The sequence below is a fragment of the Phoxinus phoxinus genome (assembly GCF_949152265.1).
Source record: "Phoxinus phoxinus genome assembly, chromosome: 5".
Lineage (NCBI taxonomy): Eukaryota > Metazoa > Chordata > Actinopteri > Cypriniformes > Leuciscidae > Phoxinus > Phoxinus phoxinus.
Window position 1 is genome coordinate 277,501 of NC_136880.1, and position 21,111 is coordinate 298,611.

Here is a 21,111-nt window from a genome sequence, read left to right on the forward strand (position 1 = left end):
ATGAAGTGGACGCTCTGGATCTGCTCACGACACCAGGACTGATGGAGCAGCAGAGAACTGTTCAACTCGCTCACACCGTCCTGAACACACTGCACGTCCTGCACACACACACACACCCACACACACAACTGCATCATGGGGAACGCCAGCACAGGCCCGATGTGTGTCAGACCAGACTCCAGCAACAAGCAGTTTCAGGAGTTCACACTCGTCGATAATTTGATAGAGTGAAGAGTGTGTGTGTGTGTGTGTGTGTGTGTGGAACACTGGAACAGAGCTGGGTCGGCTGTGTGTGTGTGTGTGTGTGTGTGTGTGTGTGTGTGGAACACTGGAACAGAGCTGAGTCGGCTGTGTGTGTGTGTGTGTGTGTGTGTAATATATACAGTGCTGATTGATAGCTCATGTGAACGTGTTCCTGCTGATCGGTGTTAGCATTAGTGATGTGATCTGGGAAACCCCCCCACATGTGAAGCTTGACCAGTACAGGTTTTGATTAAAGCGCTTTCCAGATCTGCTTTGTTCTGTCCTCGTCTGTGGACAACAGAAGCTATGGTTCTCTGAAGTCGGCTGATCCCGGTGATTGTGAGGAACAGGTTTAATGAACCGGCACGTCCTGCTAGCGGGCCGACTGGCGCTCTTTTTATTGCCTTTATTCATATCGCATATTTGAGTACTCATCATAGATCAGGTCTCATCCGAAAGCTCGGCAACTCCGATCATCCAGTGAGAGCCGGTCTGCAGACGGACGATTGAGAGGCGAGCCACATCTCGTAGGCGAGCAGCTTCAGACTCCGCTGTTCTCCTGCTCCGCATCTCACGATAATGCTGGGTACTTTCGTTTGTTAACTTGCGTGCCGCTGTGGTTTACACAGGACTGGCGGGAAATGCGCATGATAGACCTGATCTGATAGGTGGACCGTGTTCAGAGGAGGAGAGCTGTGGAGGATTCGTCAGCTTTTGCGGCTCCGCGTGTTCTTGAAGAGAAACGTCTATTCAGCTTGCCACTGTACATCGCTAGTTTCTGCACTAAACTAGTGAACTTTGCCCAGATATATTCAGAGATGACGGACAACATGTTATAGAATAATAATTTAATGAAAACCCAATCTTGAAAAACAAAACAAAAGAACACTGACATTCGATCTGTTTTTAGACCTTACTGAAAACATGCCAGCGCGACATCCGACGGCTTTTCCCAGATCGCATCACATTTACATGACATTACACTGAGACACGACACATCAATCACTGATCACTGCCAGTCAGAACGGCTTGTGGGCGGAGCCAAATGTAGCAGAATAGAGCTGGGTAATAATATAGTCGGTTCTGATTTTCTATAGTATATATTGTGAACTGTATGCATGGGATAAAGCTGGACATCCTTATAATGGTTGTAGACTCTTATGAATTTAAAGCAAGTATTTGTAGATGTTGGCCATCATTGGTGTGTTCAGTGCAGTCTGAATCACATGTGCGGTGAGTGGGCGGCACTCCGGGACTGTGCACTGTGTGTGAGAGTGTACGAGTGTGTGTGAGTGCGTACGAGTGTGTGTGAGAGTGTACGAGTGTGTGTTCAGTGCAGTCTGAATCACATGTGCGGTGAGTGGGCGGCACTCCGGGACTGTGCACTGTGTGTGAGAGTGTACGAGTGTGTGTGAGTGCGTACGAGTGTGTGTGAGAGTGTACGAGTGTGTGTTCAGTGCAGTCTGAATCACATGTGCGGTGAGTGGGCGGCACTCCGGGACTGTGCACTGTGTGTGAGAGTGTACGAGTGTGTGTGAGTGCGTACGAGTGTGTGTGAGAGTGTACGAGTGTGTGTTCAGTGCAGTCTGAATCACATGTGCGGTGAGTGGGCGGCACTCCGGGACGCATCACGAGTGTGTGACGGGCCACATGACCTGTTGCTGACCTCCTCCGAGTGCTTTGAGAAGTGAACGTACGGTAAATCACCTGTAATGTGCTCTGTGTGTGTGTGTGTGTGTTACCTGCTTCAGTGCTGTCCAGCTGCTGTCGTTCACCGGTTTCCCTCCATTCTTTAAGGTGAGAAATCAAACACAAGGCGTTTACACACATCAGCTGGACACACACACATCCACACATCAGCTGGAAACACACATCAGCTGGACACACACATCCACACATCAGCTGGAAACACACATCAGCTGGACACACACATCACGCTCACAGATCACATGCTGATGACACTGGCTGTGTTTGGGCTGTCAGTACGAGATCATTCACCCTCACATGACCATCCTGCCCCCCCCACTCGCCCTCGTGCCGCCCACTCCTGCACGCCTCCCCTTCAACACTACACTACAGATTCTGAAGAATGCTGGGACACAAACAGTGTAGTGAGCAATGACTTCCACTGCAGTGAACACACACACTCCTGAACACATCGTGTGTTTGTCTGCAGGTGTGGAGGCAGAGGAGGGCGATGAGCACATGATGAAACACACACAGCTGGCCTGAGTGAGATGATGAACAACTGAATGTTCCAGTGTACGAGTGCGTACGAGTGCGTACGAGTGTGTGTGAGAGTGTACGAGTGTGTGTGAGAGTATGTACGAGTGTGTACGAGTGCGTACGAGTGCGTACGAGTGTGTGTGAGAGTGTACGAGTGTGTGTGAGAGTGTACGAGTGTGTGTGAGAGTGTACGAGTGTGTGTGAGAGTGTGTACGAGTGTGTACGAGTGTGTGTGAGTGTGTACGAGTGCGTACGAGTGTGTGTACGAGTGTACGAGTGTGTGTGAGAGTGTACGAGTGTGTGTGAGTGTGTACGAGTGCGTACGAGTGTGTGTACGAGTGCGTACGAGTGTGTGTGAGAGTGTACGAGTGTGTGTGAGAGTGTACGAGTGCGTATGAGTGTGTGTGAGAGTGTACGAGTGTGTGTGAGAGTGTACGAGTGTGTGTGAGTGTACGAGTGCGTGTGCGTGTGTGTGTGTACGAGTGCGTACGAGTGCGTGTGAGAGTGTACGAGTGTGTGTGAGAGTGTACGAGTGTGTGTGAGAGTGTGTACGAGTGCGTACGAGTGTGTGTGAGTGTACGAGTGTGTGTGAGAGTGTACGAGTGTGTGTGAGAGTGTACGAGTGTGTGTGAGAGTGTACGAGTGTGTGTGAGAGTGTGTGTGAGTGTGTACGAGTGCGTACGAGTGTGTGTGAGAGTGTATGAGTGTGTGTGAGAGTGTACGGTATGGAGCTAAACGAGTCTCAATAAAGATAAATGCACACACAGGATTCATACATGCACACACATGATTCATAAATACACACACAGGATACACAAATGCGCACAAAATTCACAAATGCACACACAAAATTTTAAAAGCACAGAAGATTCACAAATGCATACAAAATTCACAAATTCATAAATACACACACAATTCAGAAATACAAACAAAATGTACAAATGCACTCAAGATTCAGAAATGCACAGGGCAAGATTCAGACGTGTATTTCTGATGCACACACAAATATATATTGATTTACAAACTGCTTGCGGTCTGTGAACTTCACTGCATTTGTGTGTGAATTTTGAGACTCCCTTGACTTGGCTCGACACACAAATGCCTTTTTTTTAACAGGGAATGATCAGCAACCAATCAGATATCTCCCTTGGTTTAGCCAATCACAAGAATGCACCCCGCGTGGGGGATTGTTTACTCATAAGCCAATCACATGAATGCGTTCACACAGCGCGATATGCATGTGGCGCGGGCGCGAGCGCGGTGGAGTTCTGTCCGTCAGTTGGTTGAGACCTCAACATGGCTTCTGGCAACGACAGGGGAGCGGTAAGTCGTTGCCAGAAGCCATGTTGAGGTCTCAACCCATAGATATTATATAGAGACTTAGAACTGGTGCGGACCAGGGGAATCCGACTGTTTAATTAAAACAAAGCATCGCGAAGGCCCGCGGCGGGTGTTGACGCGATGTGATTTCTGCCCAGTGCTCTGAATGTCAAAGTGAAGAAATTCAATATATCTATATGATGTAGGCACGGTTGCCATGAACCGGGCCCGAGTACGATTGTCCCCACTCCCCCTCTGGCCTGCACTCACATAGGGTTTCAGCATTCGTGCCGGAGCACGCTTACGTCATTATGGTGCATAATGAAGAGAAGTGTCACACCATGAAATGTAAACAGAAAAAAACAGCAATGAATTCGGCAGTTTAGGATATCGCACAAGATTTGTCAACACAGAAAACATTTAATCACTGGAGGTTTTTTTTCCTCGACACCATCGTATTAATTGATTTCGATTAATATGCTCTCTCTCTCTCTCTCTCTCTCTCTCTCTCTCTCGAGTCCAACTGAACCGTGCTCTGGCCCACCTCTTCCAAGCGGGCCAGGGCCGGCTAATCAAGCCGCGCCCGGGCACGGTTCGGAGCACTCACACTAGTAAAACAAACCGCGCTTTGGTGGTAAAACGCACTCGGGCACGGTTCAAACTGGCTAGTGTGAGTACACCCTATGTCTCTCAACCAACTGACAGACAGAACTCCACCGCGCTCGCGCCCGCACCACATGCATATCGCGCTGTGTGAACGCATTCATGTGATTGGCTTATGAGTAAACAATCCCCCACGCGGGGTGCGTTCTTGTGATTGGCTAAACCAAGGGAGATATCTGATTGGTTGCTGATCATTCCCTGTTTAAAAAAAAGGCATTTGTGTGTCGAGCCAAGTCAAGGGAGTCTCAAAATTCACACACAAATGCAGTGAAGTTCACAGACCGCAAGCAGTTTGTAAATCAATATATATTTGTGTGTGCATCAGAAATACACGTCTGAATCTTGCCCTGTGCATTTCTGAATCTTGAGTGCATTTGTACATTTTGTTTGCATTTCTGAATTGTGTGTGTATTTATGAATTTTGTGTGAATTTGTGAATTTTGTATGCATTTGTGAATCTTCTGTGCTTTTAAAATTTTGTGTGTGCATTTGTGAATCTTCTGTGCTTTTAAAATTTTGTGTGTGCATTTGTGAATTTTGTGCGCATTTGTGTATCCTGTGTGTGTATTTATGAATCATGTGTGTGCATTTCAGCTCTCATTGATATGTGCCGGGTCCCCGCTATGATAACAGTAACTTTCTCAAATGTTTACAGAACAAGCGGGAACCCTGTGTGCCTGTATCTTTCTCTATTGCTGTTCGATTACATGATAGAAAGTCTAAGGCCTTCAAAAGCCGTACAGCAAACCCATCTAATCTGGTGCCTATTACACGCCAAACTAAGACTGCTGTGCGGACAAAAAGTAAGACTGTATAGTTAGCACTCTTAAACATCTGCTCACTTAAAAATAAATCACTTCTAGTCAATGACTTAATAACCACATACAACCTGGATTTTATGTTTCTAAATGAAACTTGGCTAGAAGACAACTGCAGTGCAACTGTCCTCAATGAAACATCCCCTCCTAACTTCACTTTTATGAGTGTCTGCAGAACGGGTAGGAGAGGTGGGGGAGTAGCTGCTCTTTTTAAAGATGTCTATCCATGTAAGCAAATATCATTTGGTAATTACCCGTCTTTTGAATATCTGGGTATTGTGTTAAAAGGTGCTCCACGCATTTTACTAATCATTGTTTACAGGCCTCCAAAATACTCTTCAGCCTTTGCTGAGGATTTTACAGAACTGTTATCAACCATTTCCTCAGAGTTTGACTGTTTTGCTATTGCCGGAGATTTCAACATTCACATAGACAATGCAGAAAACAATATGGCAAAAGAAATCAAAACTGTTTTAATAACTTTTGATCTGACTCAGCATGTACATGGACCGACACACAATCGTGGACACACTCTAGATTTACTTATCAGTAAGGGTCTAAACATTTCATCGATTGTTATTAAGGATGTAGCACTGTCTGATCATTTCTGTATTTTCTTTGATATATTGATCTCTCCTGCCATTGAAGCTAGATCTGTGCCTGTCAAGAAGAGATGCTTAAATGAGAACACTAGTGTACTATTTATGAAGGCTATATCTTTAACACCAAGCATTTCTGCTGACTCTGTTGATTTTCTCCTTGATTCTTTTAACTCAAAAGTTAAAAGTGTAATTGATGATATTGCTCCTGTGAAAGTCAGGAAGAGTGGTAGACAAAAGGCACCATGGAGAAACTCAACAGCAGTGCAAAATATGAAAAGACAATGCAGAAAAGCAGAGCGCATGTGGCGGAAGACAAAACTTGTAGTCCATTATAACATCTACAAAGACACCATCCATGCTTTCAATATGGAACTAGGCAAAGCTAGACAGACTTTCTTCTCAAATATTATTAACAGCAACTTAAACAACACACGCACTCTTTTTGCTACTGTAGAGAGACTGACAAACCCCCCGAGCCAGATTCCCAGTGAAATGCTCTCAGACAGCAAGTGCAGTGAGTTCGCTTCTTTCTTCTCTGAGAAAATCAATAATATCAGAAAGGGGATCAGCACATCCTTGAGCTGCACTGGGGTCAGACAGATCAGACCACAACCTGAGAAAGTAGTTACTATGTCTGATTTCAAAGAAATTGATGGCAAAATTTTAGAAGAAACCGTACAGCACCTTAAAACATCAACCTGCGCCCTTGACGCTCTTCCCACATCTTTCTTCAAAAGTGTGTTAAACAGCTTAGAAGCAGATCTCCTAGAAGTGGTAAATGCCTCACTTCTCTCTGGAAGTTTTCCAAACTCCCTGAAAACTGCAGTTGTCAAACCCCTCCTGAAAAAGAGTAATCTTGATAAGACTATATTAAGCAATTATAGACCGATCTCAAATCTTCCTTTCATTGGCAAGATCATTGAAAAAGTTGTTTTCAATCAGCTGAACAAATTCTTAAGCTCGAATGGATACTTTGACAATTTTCAATCTGGTTTCCGATCGCATCACAGCACAGAGACAGCGCTCATAAAGATAATTAACGATATTCGCTTAAATACTGATACAGGCAAAATATCAGTGCTGGTACTACTCGACCTCAGTGCTGCATTTGACACTGTCGATCACAACATACTTCTTGACAGGCTGGAAAACTGGGTGGGTCTTTCTGGGATAGTCCTAAAATGGTTCAGGTCATACTTAGAAGCGAGAGGTTATTATGTGAGTATAGGAGACCATAAGTCTGAGTGGACATCCATGACATGTGGAGTTCCTCAAGGCTCAATTCTTGCGCCACTCCTATTCAACCTGTACATGCTTCCAATGAGCCAAATAATGAGAAAGAACCAAATCTCTTACCACAGCTATGCAGACGACACACAGATCTACTTAGCCCTATCGCCTAACGATTACAGCCCCATTGACTCCCTGTTCCAATGCATTGATGAAGTAAACAGTTGGATGTGCCAAAACTTTCTTCAGTTAAACAAAGACAAAACTGAAGTCATTGCGTTTGGAAACAAAGATGAAGTTCTCAAGGTGAACGCATACCTTCACTCTAGAGGTCAAACAACTAAAAATCAAGTCAGGAATCTTGGTGTGTCTCTAGAGTCAGACCTTAGCTTCAGTAGTCATGTCAAATCAATAACTAAATCGGCATACTATCATCTAAAAAACATTGCAAGAATTAGATGCTTTGTTTCCAGTCAAGACTTGGAAAAACTTGTGCATGCTTTCATCACCAGCAGGGTGGATTATTGTAATGGACTCCTTACTGGCCTTCCCAAAAAGACCATAAGACAGTTGCAGCTCGTACAGAACGCTGCCGCCAGGATCCTGAGCAGAACCAGAAAATATGAACATATCACACCAGTCCTCAGGTCTTTACACTGGCTTCCAGTCACATTTAGGATTGATTTTAAAGTATTATTACTGGTATATAAATCATTTAATGGCCTAGGACCTCAATACATTGCAGATATGCTCACTGAATATAAACCCAACAGATCACTCAGATCATTAGGATCACATCAACTAGAAATACCAAGGGTTCACTCAAAGCAAGGAGAGTCCGCTTTTAGCCATTATGCCAGCCGCAGCTGGAACCAGCTTCCAGAAGAGATCAGGTGTGCTCCTACTGTAGCCACATTCAAATCCAGACTCAAAACACTTCTGTTTAACATTGCATTTACTGAATGAGCACTGTGCCGCTGTTCGTCCGACTGTTTGCACTGTATTTTATTTTATTTTATTTTTATTTTTTTACTCTAAACTGTTTTAATTATTCTTATTTCTTTTGATTATTTTAATTTCTTCTATGTAAAGCACTTTGAATTACCATTGTGTATGAAATGTGCTATATAAATAAACTTGCCTTGCCTTGCCTTGCCATTTGTGAATTTTGTGCGCATTTGTGTATCCTGTGTGTGTATTTATGCATTTATCTTTATTGAGACTCGTTTAGCTCCATATACGAGTGCGTATGAGAGTGTACGAGTGTGTGTGAGTGTGTACGAGTGTGTGTGAGTGTGTACGAGTGTGTGTGTGTGAGAGTGTACGAGTGTGTGTGAGAGTGTACGAGTGTGTGTGAGAGTGTACGAGTGTGTGTGAGAGTGTACGAGTGTGTGTGAGAGTGTACGAGTGTGTGTGAGAGTGTACGAGTGTGTGTGTGAGAGTGTACGTGTGTGTGTGAGTGTGTACGTGTGTGTGTGAGTGTGTACGAGTGTGTGTGAGAGTGTACGAGTGCGTACGAGTGTGTGTGAGAGTGTACGAGTGCGTACGAGTGTGTGTGAGAGTGTACGAGTGCGTACGAGTGTGTGTGAGAGTGTACGAGTGCGTACGAGTGTGTGTGAGAGTGTACGAGTGTGTGTGAGTGCGTACGAGTGTGTACGAGTGTGTGTATGAGTGTGTACGAGTGTGTGTGAGAGTGTGTGTGAGAGTGTACGAGTGTGTACGAGTGTGTGTGAGAGTGTACGAGTGCGTGTGAGAGTGTACGAGTGCGTGTGAGAGTGTACGAGTGCGTACGAGTGTGTGTGAGAGTGTACGAGTGTGTGTGAGAGTGTACGAGAGCGTACGAGTGTGTGTGAGAGTGTACGAGTGTGTGTGAGAGTGTACGAGTGTGTGTGAGAGTGTACGAGTGTGTGTGAGTGCGTACGAGTGTGTACGAGTGTGTGTGTGAGAGTGTACGAGTGTGTGTGAGAGTGTACGAGTGTGTACGAGTGTGTGAGAGAGTGTACGAGTGTGTGTGAGAGTGTACGAGTGTGTGTGAGAGTGTACGAGTGTGTGTGAAAGTGTACGAGTGTGTGTGTGAGAGTGTACGAGTGCGTACGAGTGTGTACGAGTGCGTACGAGTGTGTGTGAGAGTGTACGAGTGTGTACGAGTGCGTACAAGTGCGTACGAGTGTGTACGTGTGTGTGAGAGTGTACGAGTGTGTGTGAGTGCGTACGAGTGTGTGTGAGAGTACGAGTGTGTACGAGTGTGTGTGAGAGTGTACGAGTGTGTGTGAGAGTGTACGAGTGTGTGTGAGAGTGTACGAGTGTGTGTGAGAGTGTACGAGTGTGTGTGAGAGTGTACGAGTGCGTACGAGTGTGTGTGAGAGTGTACGAGTGCGTACGAGAGTGTGTGAGAGTGTACGAGTGCGTACGAGTGTGTACGAGTGTGTGTGAGAGTGTACGAGTGCGTGTGAGTGCGTACGAGTGTGTGTGAGTGCGTACGAGTGTGTGTGAGTGCGTGTGAGAGTGTACGAGTGCGTATGAGTGTGTACGAGTGCGTACGAGTGTACGAGTGTGTGTGAGAGTGTACGAGTGTGTGTGAGAGTGTACGAGTGCGTACGAGTGTGTGTGAGAGTGTACGAGTGCGTACGAGTGTGTGAGAGTGTACGAGTGTGTGTGAGAGTGTACGAGTGCGTACGAGTGTGTACGAGTGTGTGTGAGAGTGTACGAGTGTGTGTGAGTGCGTACGAGTGTGTGTGAGAGTGTACGAGTGCGTACGAGTGTGTGTACGAGTGTGTGTACGAGTGTGTGTATGAGTGTGTGTGAGAGTGTACGAGTGTGTGTGAGAGTGTACGAGTGTGTGTGAGAGTGTACGAGTGCGTACGAGTGTGTGTGAGTGTACGAGTGCGTATGAGTGTGTGTGAGAGTGTACGAGTGCGTATGAGTGTGTGTGAGAGTGTACGAGTGCGTATGAGTGTGTGTGAGAGTGTACGAGTGCGTACGAGTGTGTGTGAGAGTGTACGAGTGTGTGTGAGAGTGTGTGAGAGTGTACGAGTGCGTACGAGTGCGTGTGAGAGTGTACGAGTGCGTACGAGAGTGTGTGAGAGTGTACGAGTGCGTACGAGTGTGTACGAGTGTGTGTGAGAGTGTACGAGTGCGTATGAGTGCGTACGAGTGTGTACGAGTGCGTATGAGTGCGTACGAGTGTGTGTGAGTGTGTGTGTGAGTGTACGAGTGCGTATGAGTGTGTGTGAGAGTGTACGAGTGTGTACGAGTGTGTGTGAGAGTGTACGAGTGCGTACGAGTGTGTGTGAGTGTATGAGTGTGTGTGAGTGCATATGAGTGTGTACGTGTGTGTGTGAGAGTGCGTGCGAGTGCGTACGAGTCCGTACGAGTGTGTACGAGTGTGTACGAGTGCGTACGAGTGCGTAAGAGTGTGTACGAGTGTGTGTGAGTGCGTACGAGTGTGTGTGAGTGCGTATGAGTGCGTGTGAGTGTGTACGAGTGTGTGTGAGTGTGTACGAGTGTGTGTGAGTGTGTGTGAGTGCGTACGAGTGTGTACTAGTGTGTACAAGTGAGTACGAGTGTGAGTGCGTATGAGTGTGTGTATGAGTGTGTACGAGTGTGTGTATGAGTGTGTACGAGTGTGTGCGAGTGTGTACGAGTGAGTACGAGTGTGTGTGAGAGCGTACGAGTGTGTACGAGTGTGTACGAGTGCGTACGAGTGCGTACGAGTGCGTACGAGTGTGTACGAGTGCGTACGAGTGTGTGTGAGTGTGTACGAGTGTGTGAGAGTGCGTACGAGTGTGTACGAGTGTGTGTGTGAGAGTGCGTACGAGTGTGTACGTGTGTGTACGAGTGTGTACGAGTGTGAGTGCGTATGAGTGTGTGTGAGAGTGCGTGAGAGTGCGTACGAGTGCGTACGAGTGTGTGTATGAGTGCGTACGAGTGTGTGTGAGTGCGTACGAGTGCGTACGAGTGTGTGTATGAGTGCGTACGAGTGTGTGTGAGTGTGTACGAGTGCGTACGAGTGTACGAGTGTGTACGAGTGTGTACGAGTGCGTACGAGTGTGTACGAGTGCGTAAGAGTGCGTACGAGTGTGTGCGAGTGTGTGCGAGTGTGTAAGAGTGTGTAAGAGTGTGTGTGAGTGCGTACGAGTGTGTACGAGTGTGTGTGAGTGTGTACGAGTGTGTACGAGTGTGTGTGAGTGCGTACGAGTGCGTACGAGTGCGTACGAGTGCGTAAGAGTGTGTACGAGTGTGCGTGAGTGTGTAAGAGTGTGTGTGAGTGCGTACGAGTGTACGAGTGTGTACGAGTGTGTGTGAGAGTGTACGAGTGTGTACGAGTGTGTATGAGTGTGTAAGAGTGTGTGTGAGTGTGTGTGAGTGCGTATGAGTGCGTATGAGTGTGTATGAGTGTGTAAGAGTGTGTGTGAGTGTGTGTGAGTGTGTATGAGTGTGTATGAGTGTGTGTGAGTGCGTATGAGTGTGTGTGAGTGTGTACGAGTGTGTGTGAGTGTGTACGAGTGTGTGTGAGTGTGTACGAGTGTGTACGAGTGCGTACGAGTGTGTGTGAGTGTGTACGAGTGTGTGAGAGTGCGTACGAGTGTGTACGAGTGTGTGTGTGAGTGCGTACGAGTGTGTGTACGTGTGTGTACGAGTGTGTACGAGTGTGAGTGCGTATGAGTGTGTACGAGTGTGTGTGAGAGTGCGTACGAGTGCGTACGAGTGTGTGTATGAGTGCGTACGAGTGTGTGTGAGTGTGTACGAGTGCGTACGAGTGCGTACGAGTGCGTACGAGTGCGTACGAGTGTGTACGAGTGTGTACGAGTGTGTACGAGTGTGTACGAGTGTGTACGAGTGTGTGTGAGAGTGTACGAGTGTGTGTGAGAGTGTACGAGTGTGTGTGAGAGTGTACGAGTGCGTACGAGTGTGTGTGAGAGTGTACGAGTGCGTATGAGTGTGTGTGAGAGTGTACGAGTGCGTATGAGTGTGTGTGAGAGTGTACGAGTGCGTACGAGTGTGTGTGAGAGTGTACGAGTGCGTACGAGTGTGTACGAGTGCGTACGAGTGTGTGTGAGAGTGTGTGAGAGTGTACGAGTGTGTGTGAGAGTGTACGAGTGCGTACGAGTGTGTGTGAGAGTGTACGAGTGTGTGTGAGAGTGTACGAGTGCGTATGAGTGTGTGTGAGAGTGTACGAGTGCGTACGAGTGCGTACGAGTGTGTGTGAGAGTGTACGAGTGTGTTAGAGTGTGTGAGAGTGTACGAGTGCGTACGAGTGTGTACGAGTGTGTGTGAGAGTGTACGAGTGCGTACGAGAGTGTGTGAGAGTGTACGAGTGCGTACGAGTGTGTACGAGTGTGTGTGAGAGTGTACGAGTGCGTACGAGTGTGTACGAGTGTGTGTGAGTGTGTGTGAGAGTGTACGAGTGCGTATGAGTGTGTGTGAGAGTGTACGAGTGTGTACGAGTGTGTGTGAGAGTGTACGAGTGCGTACGAGTGTGTGTGAGAGTGTACGAGTGTGTACGAGTGTGTACGTGTGTGTGTGAGAGTGCGTGCGAGTGCGTACGAGTGTGTGTGAGTGTGTACGAGTGCGTACGAGTGTGTACGAGTGTGTACGAGTGCGTAAGAGTGTGTAAGAGTGTGTACGAGTGTGTACGAGTGTGTACGAGTGTGTGTGAGTGTGTATGAGTGCGTACGAGTGTGTGTGAGTGCGTATGAGTGCGTATGAGTGTGTACGAGTGTGTGTGAGTGTGTACGAGTGTGTGTGAGTGTGTGTGAGTGCATACGAGTGTGTACTAGTGTGTACAAGTGAGTACGAGTGTGAGTGCGTATGAGTGTGTGTATGAGTGTGTACGAGTGTGTGTGAGTGTGTACGAGTCTGTACGAGTGCGTATGAGTGTGTACGAGTGTGTGTGAGAGTGTACGAGTGTGTACGAGTGTGTTAGTGTGTACGAGTGTGTATGAGTGTGTAAGAGTGTGTGTGAGTGTGTGTGAGTGCGTGGGAGTGCGTATGAGTGCGTATGAGTGTGTATGAGTGTGTATGAGTGTGTGTGAGTGCGTATGAGTGTGTGTGAGTGTGTGTGAGTGTGTACGAGTGTGTGTGAGTGTGTACGAGTGTGTGTGAGTGTGTACGAGTGTGTACGAGTGCGTACGAGTGTGTGTGAGTATGTACGAGTGTGTGAGAGTGCGTACGAGTGTGTGTACGTGTGTACGAGTGTGTACGAGTGTGTGTGTGAGAGTGCGTACGAGTGTGTGTACGTGTGTGTACGAGTGTGTACGAGTGTGAGTGCGTATGAGTGTGTACGAGTGTGTGTGAGAGTGCGTACGAGTGCGTACGAGTGTGTGTATGAGTGCGTACGAGTGTGTGTGAGTGTGTACGAGTGCGTACGAGTGCGTACGAGTGTGTACGAGTGTGTGAGTGTGTACGAGTGTGTACGAGTGCGTAAGAGTGTGTGCGAGTGTGTGTGAGTGTGTAAGAGTGTGTGTGAGTGCGTACGAGTGTGTGTGAGTGCAAACGAGTGTGTACGAGTGTGTACGAGTGTGTGTGAGTGTGTACGAGTGTGTACGAGTGTGTGTGAGTGCGTACGAGTGTGTATGAGTGCGTACGAGTGCGTAAGAGTGTGTACGAGTGTGTGTGAGTGTGTATGAGTGTGTAAGAGTGTGTGTGAGTGTGTGTGAGTGCGTACGAGTGTGTGTGAGAGTGTACGAGTGTGTACGAGTGTGTGTGAGAGTGTACGAGTGTGTACGAGTGTGTTAGTGTGTACGAGTGTGTATGAGTGAGTGTGTGTGAGTGTGTGTGAGTGCGTATGAGTGTGTATGAGTGTGTAAGAGTGTGTATGAGTGCGTATGAGTGTGTATGAGTGTGTAAGAGTGTGTATGAATGTGTGTGAGTGCATATGAGTGCGTATGAGTGTGTATGAGTGTGTGTAAGTGTGTGTGAGTGTGTGTGAGTGCGTACGAGTGTGTGTGAGTGCGTACGAGTGTGTACGAGTGTGTCACATACCGTAGTGTCCTTCTGCTGATCCTGTGCTTCTCTTCTCTCGTCCTGCACAGTCTGGATCATGGTGACGTCGTGTTGGAGGCTGGTGACGGTGCTGCCGATGGAGGCCACGCTCTGCACACACACACACACACACACCGCTGTGAGTCACGTCTCTGCGCACACACACACACACGTTGAGATGAACAGCAGCGCACCTTCTGCAGCTCCTCCACACTTCTGGGAAGAGCCAGCAGATCCGAGGAGGATTTAATGTTGGCCTTCAGATGATTGACAGCAGAATCCAGAGCGCTGAGCTGCAGGAGACAGACACACACACACACACACACACACACAGATTAACACTGCTGCTGAACCAGCTCTGCTTTCAGACGAGATCATGAGCAGTTTCATCATGACTTCATCATGAGTCAGAGATCCTCAGCACTCTGACCCCGTCCCTCACACACACACACACACACACACACACACACACACACACACACACACACACACACACACCAGGGAACTACACTAACCTTACACTAACCTCCTCACAAGTTTCGGTTTGCTTGACGCCGATATGTACATGTCTATACATTTCGCCTGCTTCATACTGTCATTGTGAAGCTTCAATTTACATGAAGCTGCGTTTACGTGGACACTTATAATCGGATTGACGGCTCAATCGGACTAAAACAATCTTCATGTAAACGCTTTAATCGATCGGGTTGAGCTCGATCCGAATGCAATTTCGATCGGATTGAAAGGGGTGGTTTATTCCTTTTGTAATGCGATCGAGAGAACACGTCAACACTTGATCGGATTGAAAACCGAAACTGAAAGGACTGCGCATGTACATTGACGTATGACGCGCGGAACGAGCTGTTCTTCCTGTTGAATAAAGTGTCATATAAATGAGTGTCCCGTCATTCTAAAATTCTCATGTCACTCAGCGCCTGTGAAGTGAAGCAGGACAACGTCCCACTAATTGTTTTGGATTCTCATCCACAGACGACTGGTTTGGCCGCGGGGAGGGGCATTTTTACTGCGTGATAAATATAAGCAGCACGGCAAAACGGTTCAATGCTCATTGTCTCCAAATCATGACCAGAGACGGATTAATATTACGCCTGATGTTTAAAACAGAACCAATAGAGAATAGTTATGCGCGAACAGCGGGAAACGTGTGACATATAAACGCGCACATCAACCCGATTACTTTATAAGTCGCGGGGCTGAAGCCAACTTTGTGTTGAATGCTCAGAGCACGTTATAAAACGTGTTCTTAAAATACACATTTCTGTTTTAATAAATGCTCATAAATCATAGCATATTGCCTAAAACATAAGGTAGGAACAAAAATAATCAGTGATACATTTGCGACCCATTCAAAATTAGGGTCGCAATGGCATTTCAAAAGGTCGCATATGCGACCATTTTGGTCGCAGTGTAGTTCCCTGCACACGCACACACACACACACACACACACCTTCTGGCTGATGTCGGTCAGGTTGGACCAGAGCTTGACCAGGCCTCTCTCTCCGCTCTCCATGTCCTCCAGCTTCATCTGTTTGGCCTTCAGCTCTTCACTGAGCTTCAGGATCTCGTGTGACGACAGCTTCTGACTGCTGTCCACTACACACACACACACACACCAGAACAACATCAAACACGTGGTAATGGACCAACTACCGGCGGTGGTTGTTTTGAAAAAAAAAAATCAGTAAATTATCAGTAAATATTAGTACCTTAAATAATATAATAAAGTTCTACTTGTTTAATTTGTCCACTCAAAGCCTGTGATCTAGCTCGCCTACCGCTCGGCGCTGTGAGAGGGCAGTGGGACACGAGCAGCGATCTCTTTTCTGATATCTTCATGTCCTCTACTCTAAAGGTCTGAAGAGTGTGTGTTCTCCTCCACAAGGCTTTCGGCTGCTTGAGTTTGCGCTGCCAGAGGAAGTGTGAACCCGCGTGTGAAACGCGCCTTACAAATTGTTAAATTCGCTGATAATCAGGTGACCAGATCGCAAACCAGAATTCAAAGCCAACAAAGCTTCGGTAAATGTATGTAACTCTCTCGCGCGTCATGAATCCAAGCGTTTCCAAGGCTGCGATGTAACGTTTAATTGCTAACCTATTATTTCTTCTGTAAACGGAGCTTTCACTCACTAAACATGTGTTAGGCGGACCAGCGCCGGTGCTACTCAGTCACCGCGGCGGTGCGGTCAAGTTTACCGGCACAGCCCTACCGCTGTCCACTGCACACACACACACACACCACATCTTCATGACTCCAGGGGAACGCTAGCAGAAGCTTCTTGTAACATTTGTTGTCTGTATGAAGGTTTTTGGTGATTAATTCTAGCGAATGACAGCATGGAGATAACAGGGGCTTTCGCACCGGATAGTTCTAGCAACTGGCCACCAGGACGGTTCCCCGCCGAGAACTAACGGTTCCCCGCCGAGAACTAACGGTTCCCCGCCGAGAACTAACGGTTCCCCGCCGAGAACTAACGGTTCCCCGCCGAGAACTAACGGTTCCCCGCCGAGAACTAACGGTTCCCCGCCGAGAACTAACGGTTCCCCGCCGAGAACTAACGGTTCCCCGCCGAGAACTAAGGGTTCTCCGTTAGAACCGTTAGTTCTCGTTGAATCGTTAGTTCTCGTTGAATCGTTAGTTCTCGTTGAATCGTTAGTTCTCGTTGAATCGTTAGTTCTCGTTGAATCGTTAGTTCTGGGGAACCGTTAGTTCTCGTTGAATCGTTAGTTCTCGTTGAATCGTTAGTTCTCGTTGAATCGTTAGTTCTCGTTGAATCGTTAGTTCTCGTTGAATCGTTAGTTCTCGTTGAATCGTTAGTTCTCGTTGAATCGTTAGTTCTCGTTGAATCGTTAGTTCTCGTTGAATCGTTAGTTCTCGTTGAACCGTTAGTTCTCGTTGAATCGTTAGTTCTCGTTGAACCGTTAGTTCTCGTTGAATCGTTAGTTCTCGTTGAATCGTTAGTTCTCGTTGAATCGTTAGTTCTCGTTGAACCGTTAGTTCTGGGGAACCGTTAGTTCTGGGGAACCGTTAGTTCTCGTTGAATCGTTAGTTCTCGTTGAATCGTTAGTTCTCGTTGAATCGTTAGTTCTCGTTGAATCGTTAGTTCTCGTTGAATCGTTAGTTCTCGTTGAACCGTTAGTTCTCGTTGAATCGTTAGTTCTCGTTGAATCGTTAGTTCTCGTTGAATCGTTAGTTCTCGTTGAATCGTTAGTTCTCGTTGAATCGTTAGTTCTCGTTGAATCGTTAGTTCTCGTTGAACCGTTAGTTCTGGGGAACCGTTAGTTCTCGTTGAATCGTTAGTTCTCGTTGAATCGTTAGTTCTCGTTGAATCGTTAGTTCTCGTTGAATCGTTAGTTCTCGTTGAACCGTTAGTTCTGGGGAACCGTTAGTTCTCGTTGAATCGTTAGTTCTCGTTGAACCGTTAGTTCTCGTTGAACCGTTAGTTCTCGTTGAATCGTTAGTTCTCGTTGAATCGTTAGTTCTCGTTGAATCGTTAGTTCTCGTTGAATCGTTAGTTCTCGTTGAATCGTTAGTTCTCGTTGAACCGTTAGTTCTGGGGAACCGTTAGTTCTCGTTGAATCGTTAGTTCTCGTTGAATCGTTAGTTCTCGTTGAATCGTTAGTTCTCGTTGAATCGTTAGTTCTCGTTGAATCGTTAGTTCTCGTTGAACCGTTAGTTCTCGTTGAACCGTTAGTTCTGGGGAACCGTTAGTTCTCGTTGAATCGTTAGTTCTCGTTGAACCGTTAGTTCTCGTTGAATCGTTAGTTCTCGTTGAACCGTTAGTTCTCGTTGAATCGTTAGTTCTCGTTGAATCGTTAGTTCTCGTTGAATCGTTAGTTCTCGTTGAATCGTTAGTTCTCGTTGAACCGTTAGTTCTCGTTGAATCGTTAGTTCTCGTTGAATCGTTAGTTCTCGTTGAATCGTTAGTTCTCGTTGAACCGTTAGTTCTCGGCGGGGAACCGTTAGTTCTCGGCGGGGAACCGTTAGTTCTCGGCGGGGAACCGTTAGTTCTCGGCGGGGAACCGTTAGTTCTCGGCGGGGAACCGTTAGTTCTCGTTGAATCGTTAGTTCTCGTTGAACCGTTAGTTCTCGTTGAATCGTTAGTTCTCGTTGAATCGTTAGTTCTCGTGGAACCGAGAACTAACGGTTCCCCGCCGAGAACTAACGGTTCCCCGCCGAGAACTAACGGTTCCCCGCCGAGAACTAACGGTTCCCCGCCGAGAACTAACGGTTCCCCGCCGAGAACTAACGGTTCCCCGCCGAGAACTAACGGTTCCCCGCCGAGAACTAACGGTTCCCCGCCGAGAACTAACGGTTCCCCGCCGAGAACTAACGGTTCCCCGCCGAGAACTAACGGTTCCCCGCCGAGAACTAACGGTTCCCCAGAACTAACGGTTCCCCAGAACTAACGGTTCCCCGCCGAGAACTAACGGTTCCCCGAGAACTAACGATTCAACGAGAACTAACGGTACCGTACATTAAATGGCGGGTGCTGGTGTGTCCTCCGGTGCGAAAGACCCTCATGATAATGAAGAGCAGGCTGTGTTTCTGTGGAATAATGTGAGTGAATGAATGGTTCAGCATGAGTGCAGGACTCTCACTCGGTGTGTCTTATGCGCTCACACTCAGGCTCAGTCTCGCTCATTTTTTTCGCACGTTAATTCGAACACATTATTCGTCCTGAGCCGTTGCTGGCCGCCGCGGACAGACGCCGCTGGTGTGTGTACACTCATAGAGAATAGTGTGTTCGAATTTTAAAAACGCTTCTCGTCCGGCGTGCGACCCCCTTCAGGCTCACTTTCACTCACTCAGGCTCAGTGTGTGTTGTGCGGTCAGACGGGGACGTACTGGTGCGGATCTTCTCCTTCAGGGAGTCCAGGTCCTCTTTGAGTGCGATCTGCATCCAGATGAGTCCAGCACACGCCATGATGCAGGCGGCCAGCAGGATAAACACACACAGAGGATAACAGAGAGAGCAGCACTGCACTGAACTCCTGCAGAGAGAGAGAGAGAGAGAGAGAGAGAGAGTTACACTCCTGCAGACACAGAGTTACACACACTGTGACACACACACACGTCCATCAGGACTGAACTGTAAACACTCTCTCTCTCTCTCTTTCTCACACACACTCTTGTCCATTCAGGACTGAACTGTACACACACATTTAGGGACTGAACTGTACACACTCACTCTCTCTCTCTCTCTCTCTCACACACAAACACACTCGTGTTCATCAGGGCTTCACTGTAAACACACATTTAGGGACTGAACTGTACACACACACACACGTCCATCAGGACTGAACTGTAAACACACACTCAGGGACTAAACTGTACACACACACACACACTAGTGTCCATCAGGACTGAACTGTAAACACACACTCAGGGACTGAACTGTAACGTACACACACACACACACGTCCATCAGGACTGAACTGTAAACACACACTCAGGGACTGAACTGTAACTTACACACACACACACACACACACACACACACACACACACACACACACACACACACACACACACGTCCATCAGGACTGAACTGTAAACACACACTCAGGGACTAAACTGTACACACACACACACACACTAGTGTCCATCAGGACTGAACTGTAAACACACACTCAGGGACTGAACTGTAACGTACACACACACACACACACGTCCATCAGGACTGAACTGTAAACACACACTCAGGGACTGAACTGTAACTTACACACACACACACGTCCATCAGGACTGAACTGTAAACACACACTCAGGGACTGAACTGTACACACACACACACACTCACACGCCGAACAGGCCGCTCGGGCCGCCGGGGAACTCGCGCTCCTCTGAGCCGGACTCGTCGCTCTGGCTGTCGGGCGGCTCTGAGCGCAGGAGCCGGTGTTTGCTCTTCCTGCGGGTCTCGCTCAGGCCGATCAGCGCGTTCAGCTCCTTCCGCTTCTTCATCTTCTTCTGGGGGCTCATCGCCTCACACACCGCATTCACCGGACAGCCGTTAGCATCGCAGAGACAGCGTTTAATCCAGCGTTAGCTCAGAGTGAGGCAGGCGGTCAGTGTCCATGATATACACACGCTTCTCCACAGAACCGCGACACGTTCACCGAACTCTCCTGCTGTCGTCAGACACCGCCGCAGAATATCGTTATAATCCTGCGCGAGGCGACGCTAAGAAACCATTCAACAGCTTCATTACACACTTCCTGACGCGTCTAAATCTGCTGTCATCATGACACACACACGTGAGGATGACACGTATTCACGTTACACACACACTGTAGTTTCGGAATCAGAGATCTGTCTTCTTCTCTTCAGAATAATAAACATGAAAGATATGAGATATCCATAATCCACCCGAGCCGGACAGGAAGCGCTTCTGATTGGAGGAACACATGAGGGCGTGCCATTGGGCATCTGACGTCATCATGATTAAATGTAAATACATATATGCCTTTAAAAAATATATATTTTGAAAGATTCACAAGTAGTCAGTGGGGTAAATTGAATAAACAAACCCGAGACATTAACAGAAATAAAATAAATCAGTGACCAATTTAAAAGTTGACTAAAAATATGGAAATGTTTACAACTAGACATGACCGCTTTCTTCATTTCAAATATAACATTGTATTTACCGTAGGAATCTTGAACTTCTGATTTTAAAATTGAAAAAAACAAAACAAAAAAAAAACAGGAGGCTTATTTCCCACAAATGTACATTTATGAATACTAATTTAGCTAAAATGAGTACATTGAGTAACATTCCTTTACGATACGGTTTGTCAAAGGAGAAAATAACTAATACGACGTTAGTCCATCTGGACATTGATTGGCCAGAGACCCGCTGACCCCACAGAACACAGACACTGAAGACACTCATACTCATCTCATACATCTGGACGCATGGCTATCTTGATTTCTAATGCAGTGAACTCTGAATTTAAGTCTGGAATTAAAGATAAAGAGGAAAGATATTTTTTTAGTTAGAGGA

The 21,111-nt window shown here is 47.1% G+C and overlaps 1 protein-coding gene across 4 annotated transcripts in view; it reads right to left on the bottom strand.

The window, feature by feature from the left end:
* The window catches only part of efcab14 (EF-hand calcium binding domain 14), a 26,388-nt gene extending 5,863 nt beyond the window's left edge, over positions 1-20,525 (bottom strand). Inside the window, exons 1-7 of one of the 4 annotated variants that reach the window (XM_079611696.1) lie at positions 19,909-20,525; positions 18,954-19,099; positions 15,555-15,700; positions 14,281-14,379; positions 14,087-14,197; positions 1,986-2,033; positions 1-98 (exon numbers count right to left, since the gene is read on the bottom strand). The exon at positions 1-98 is cut by the window's left edge and continues 49 nt beyond it. In XM_079611696.1, the coding sequence (XP_079467822.1) occupies positions 1-98; positions 1,986-2,033; positions 14,087-14,197; positions 14,281-14,379; positions 15,555-15,700; positions 18,954-19,099; positions 19,909-20,087 (827 nt within the window). In that variant the 5' untranslated portion in view covers positions 20,088-20,525. The remainder of the gene's footprint in view (positions 99-1,985; positions 2,034-14,086; positions 14,198-14,280; positions 14,380-15,554; positions 15,701-18,953; positions 19,100-19,908) is intronic. The other 3 variants (XM_079611697.1, XM_079611698.1, XM_079611699.1) reach the window with 3 other exon arrangements.
* Between the last annotated feature and the right edge of the window lie 586 nt (positions 20,526-21,111).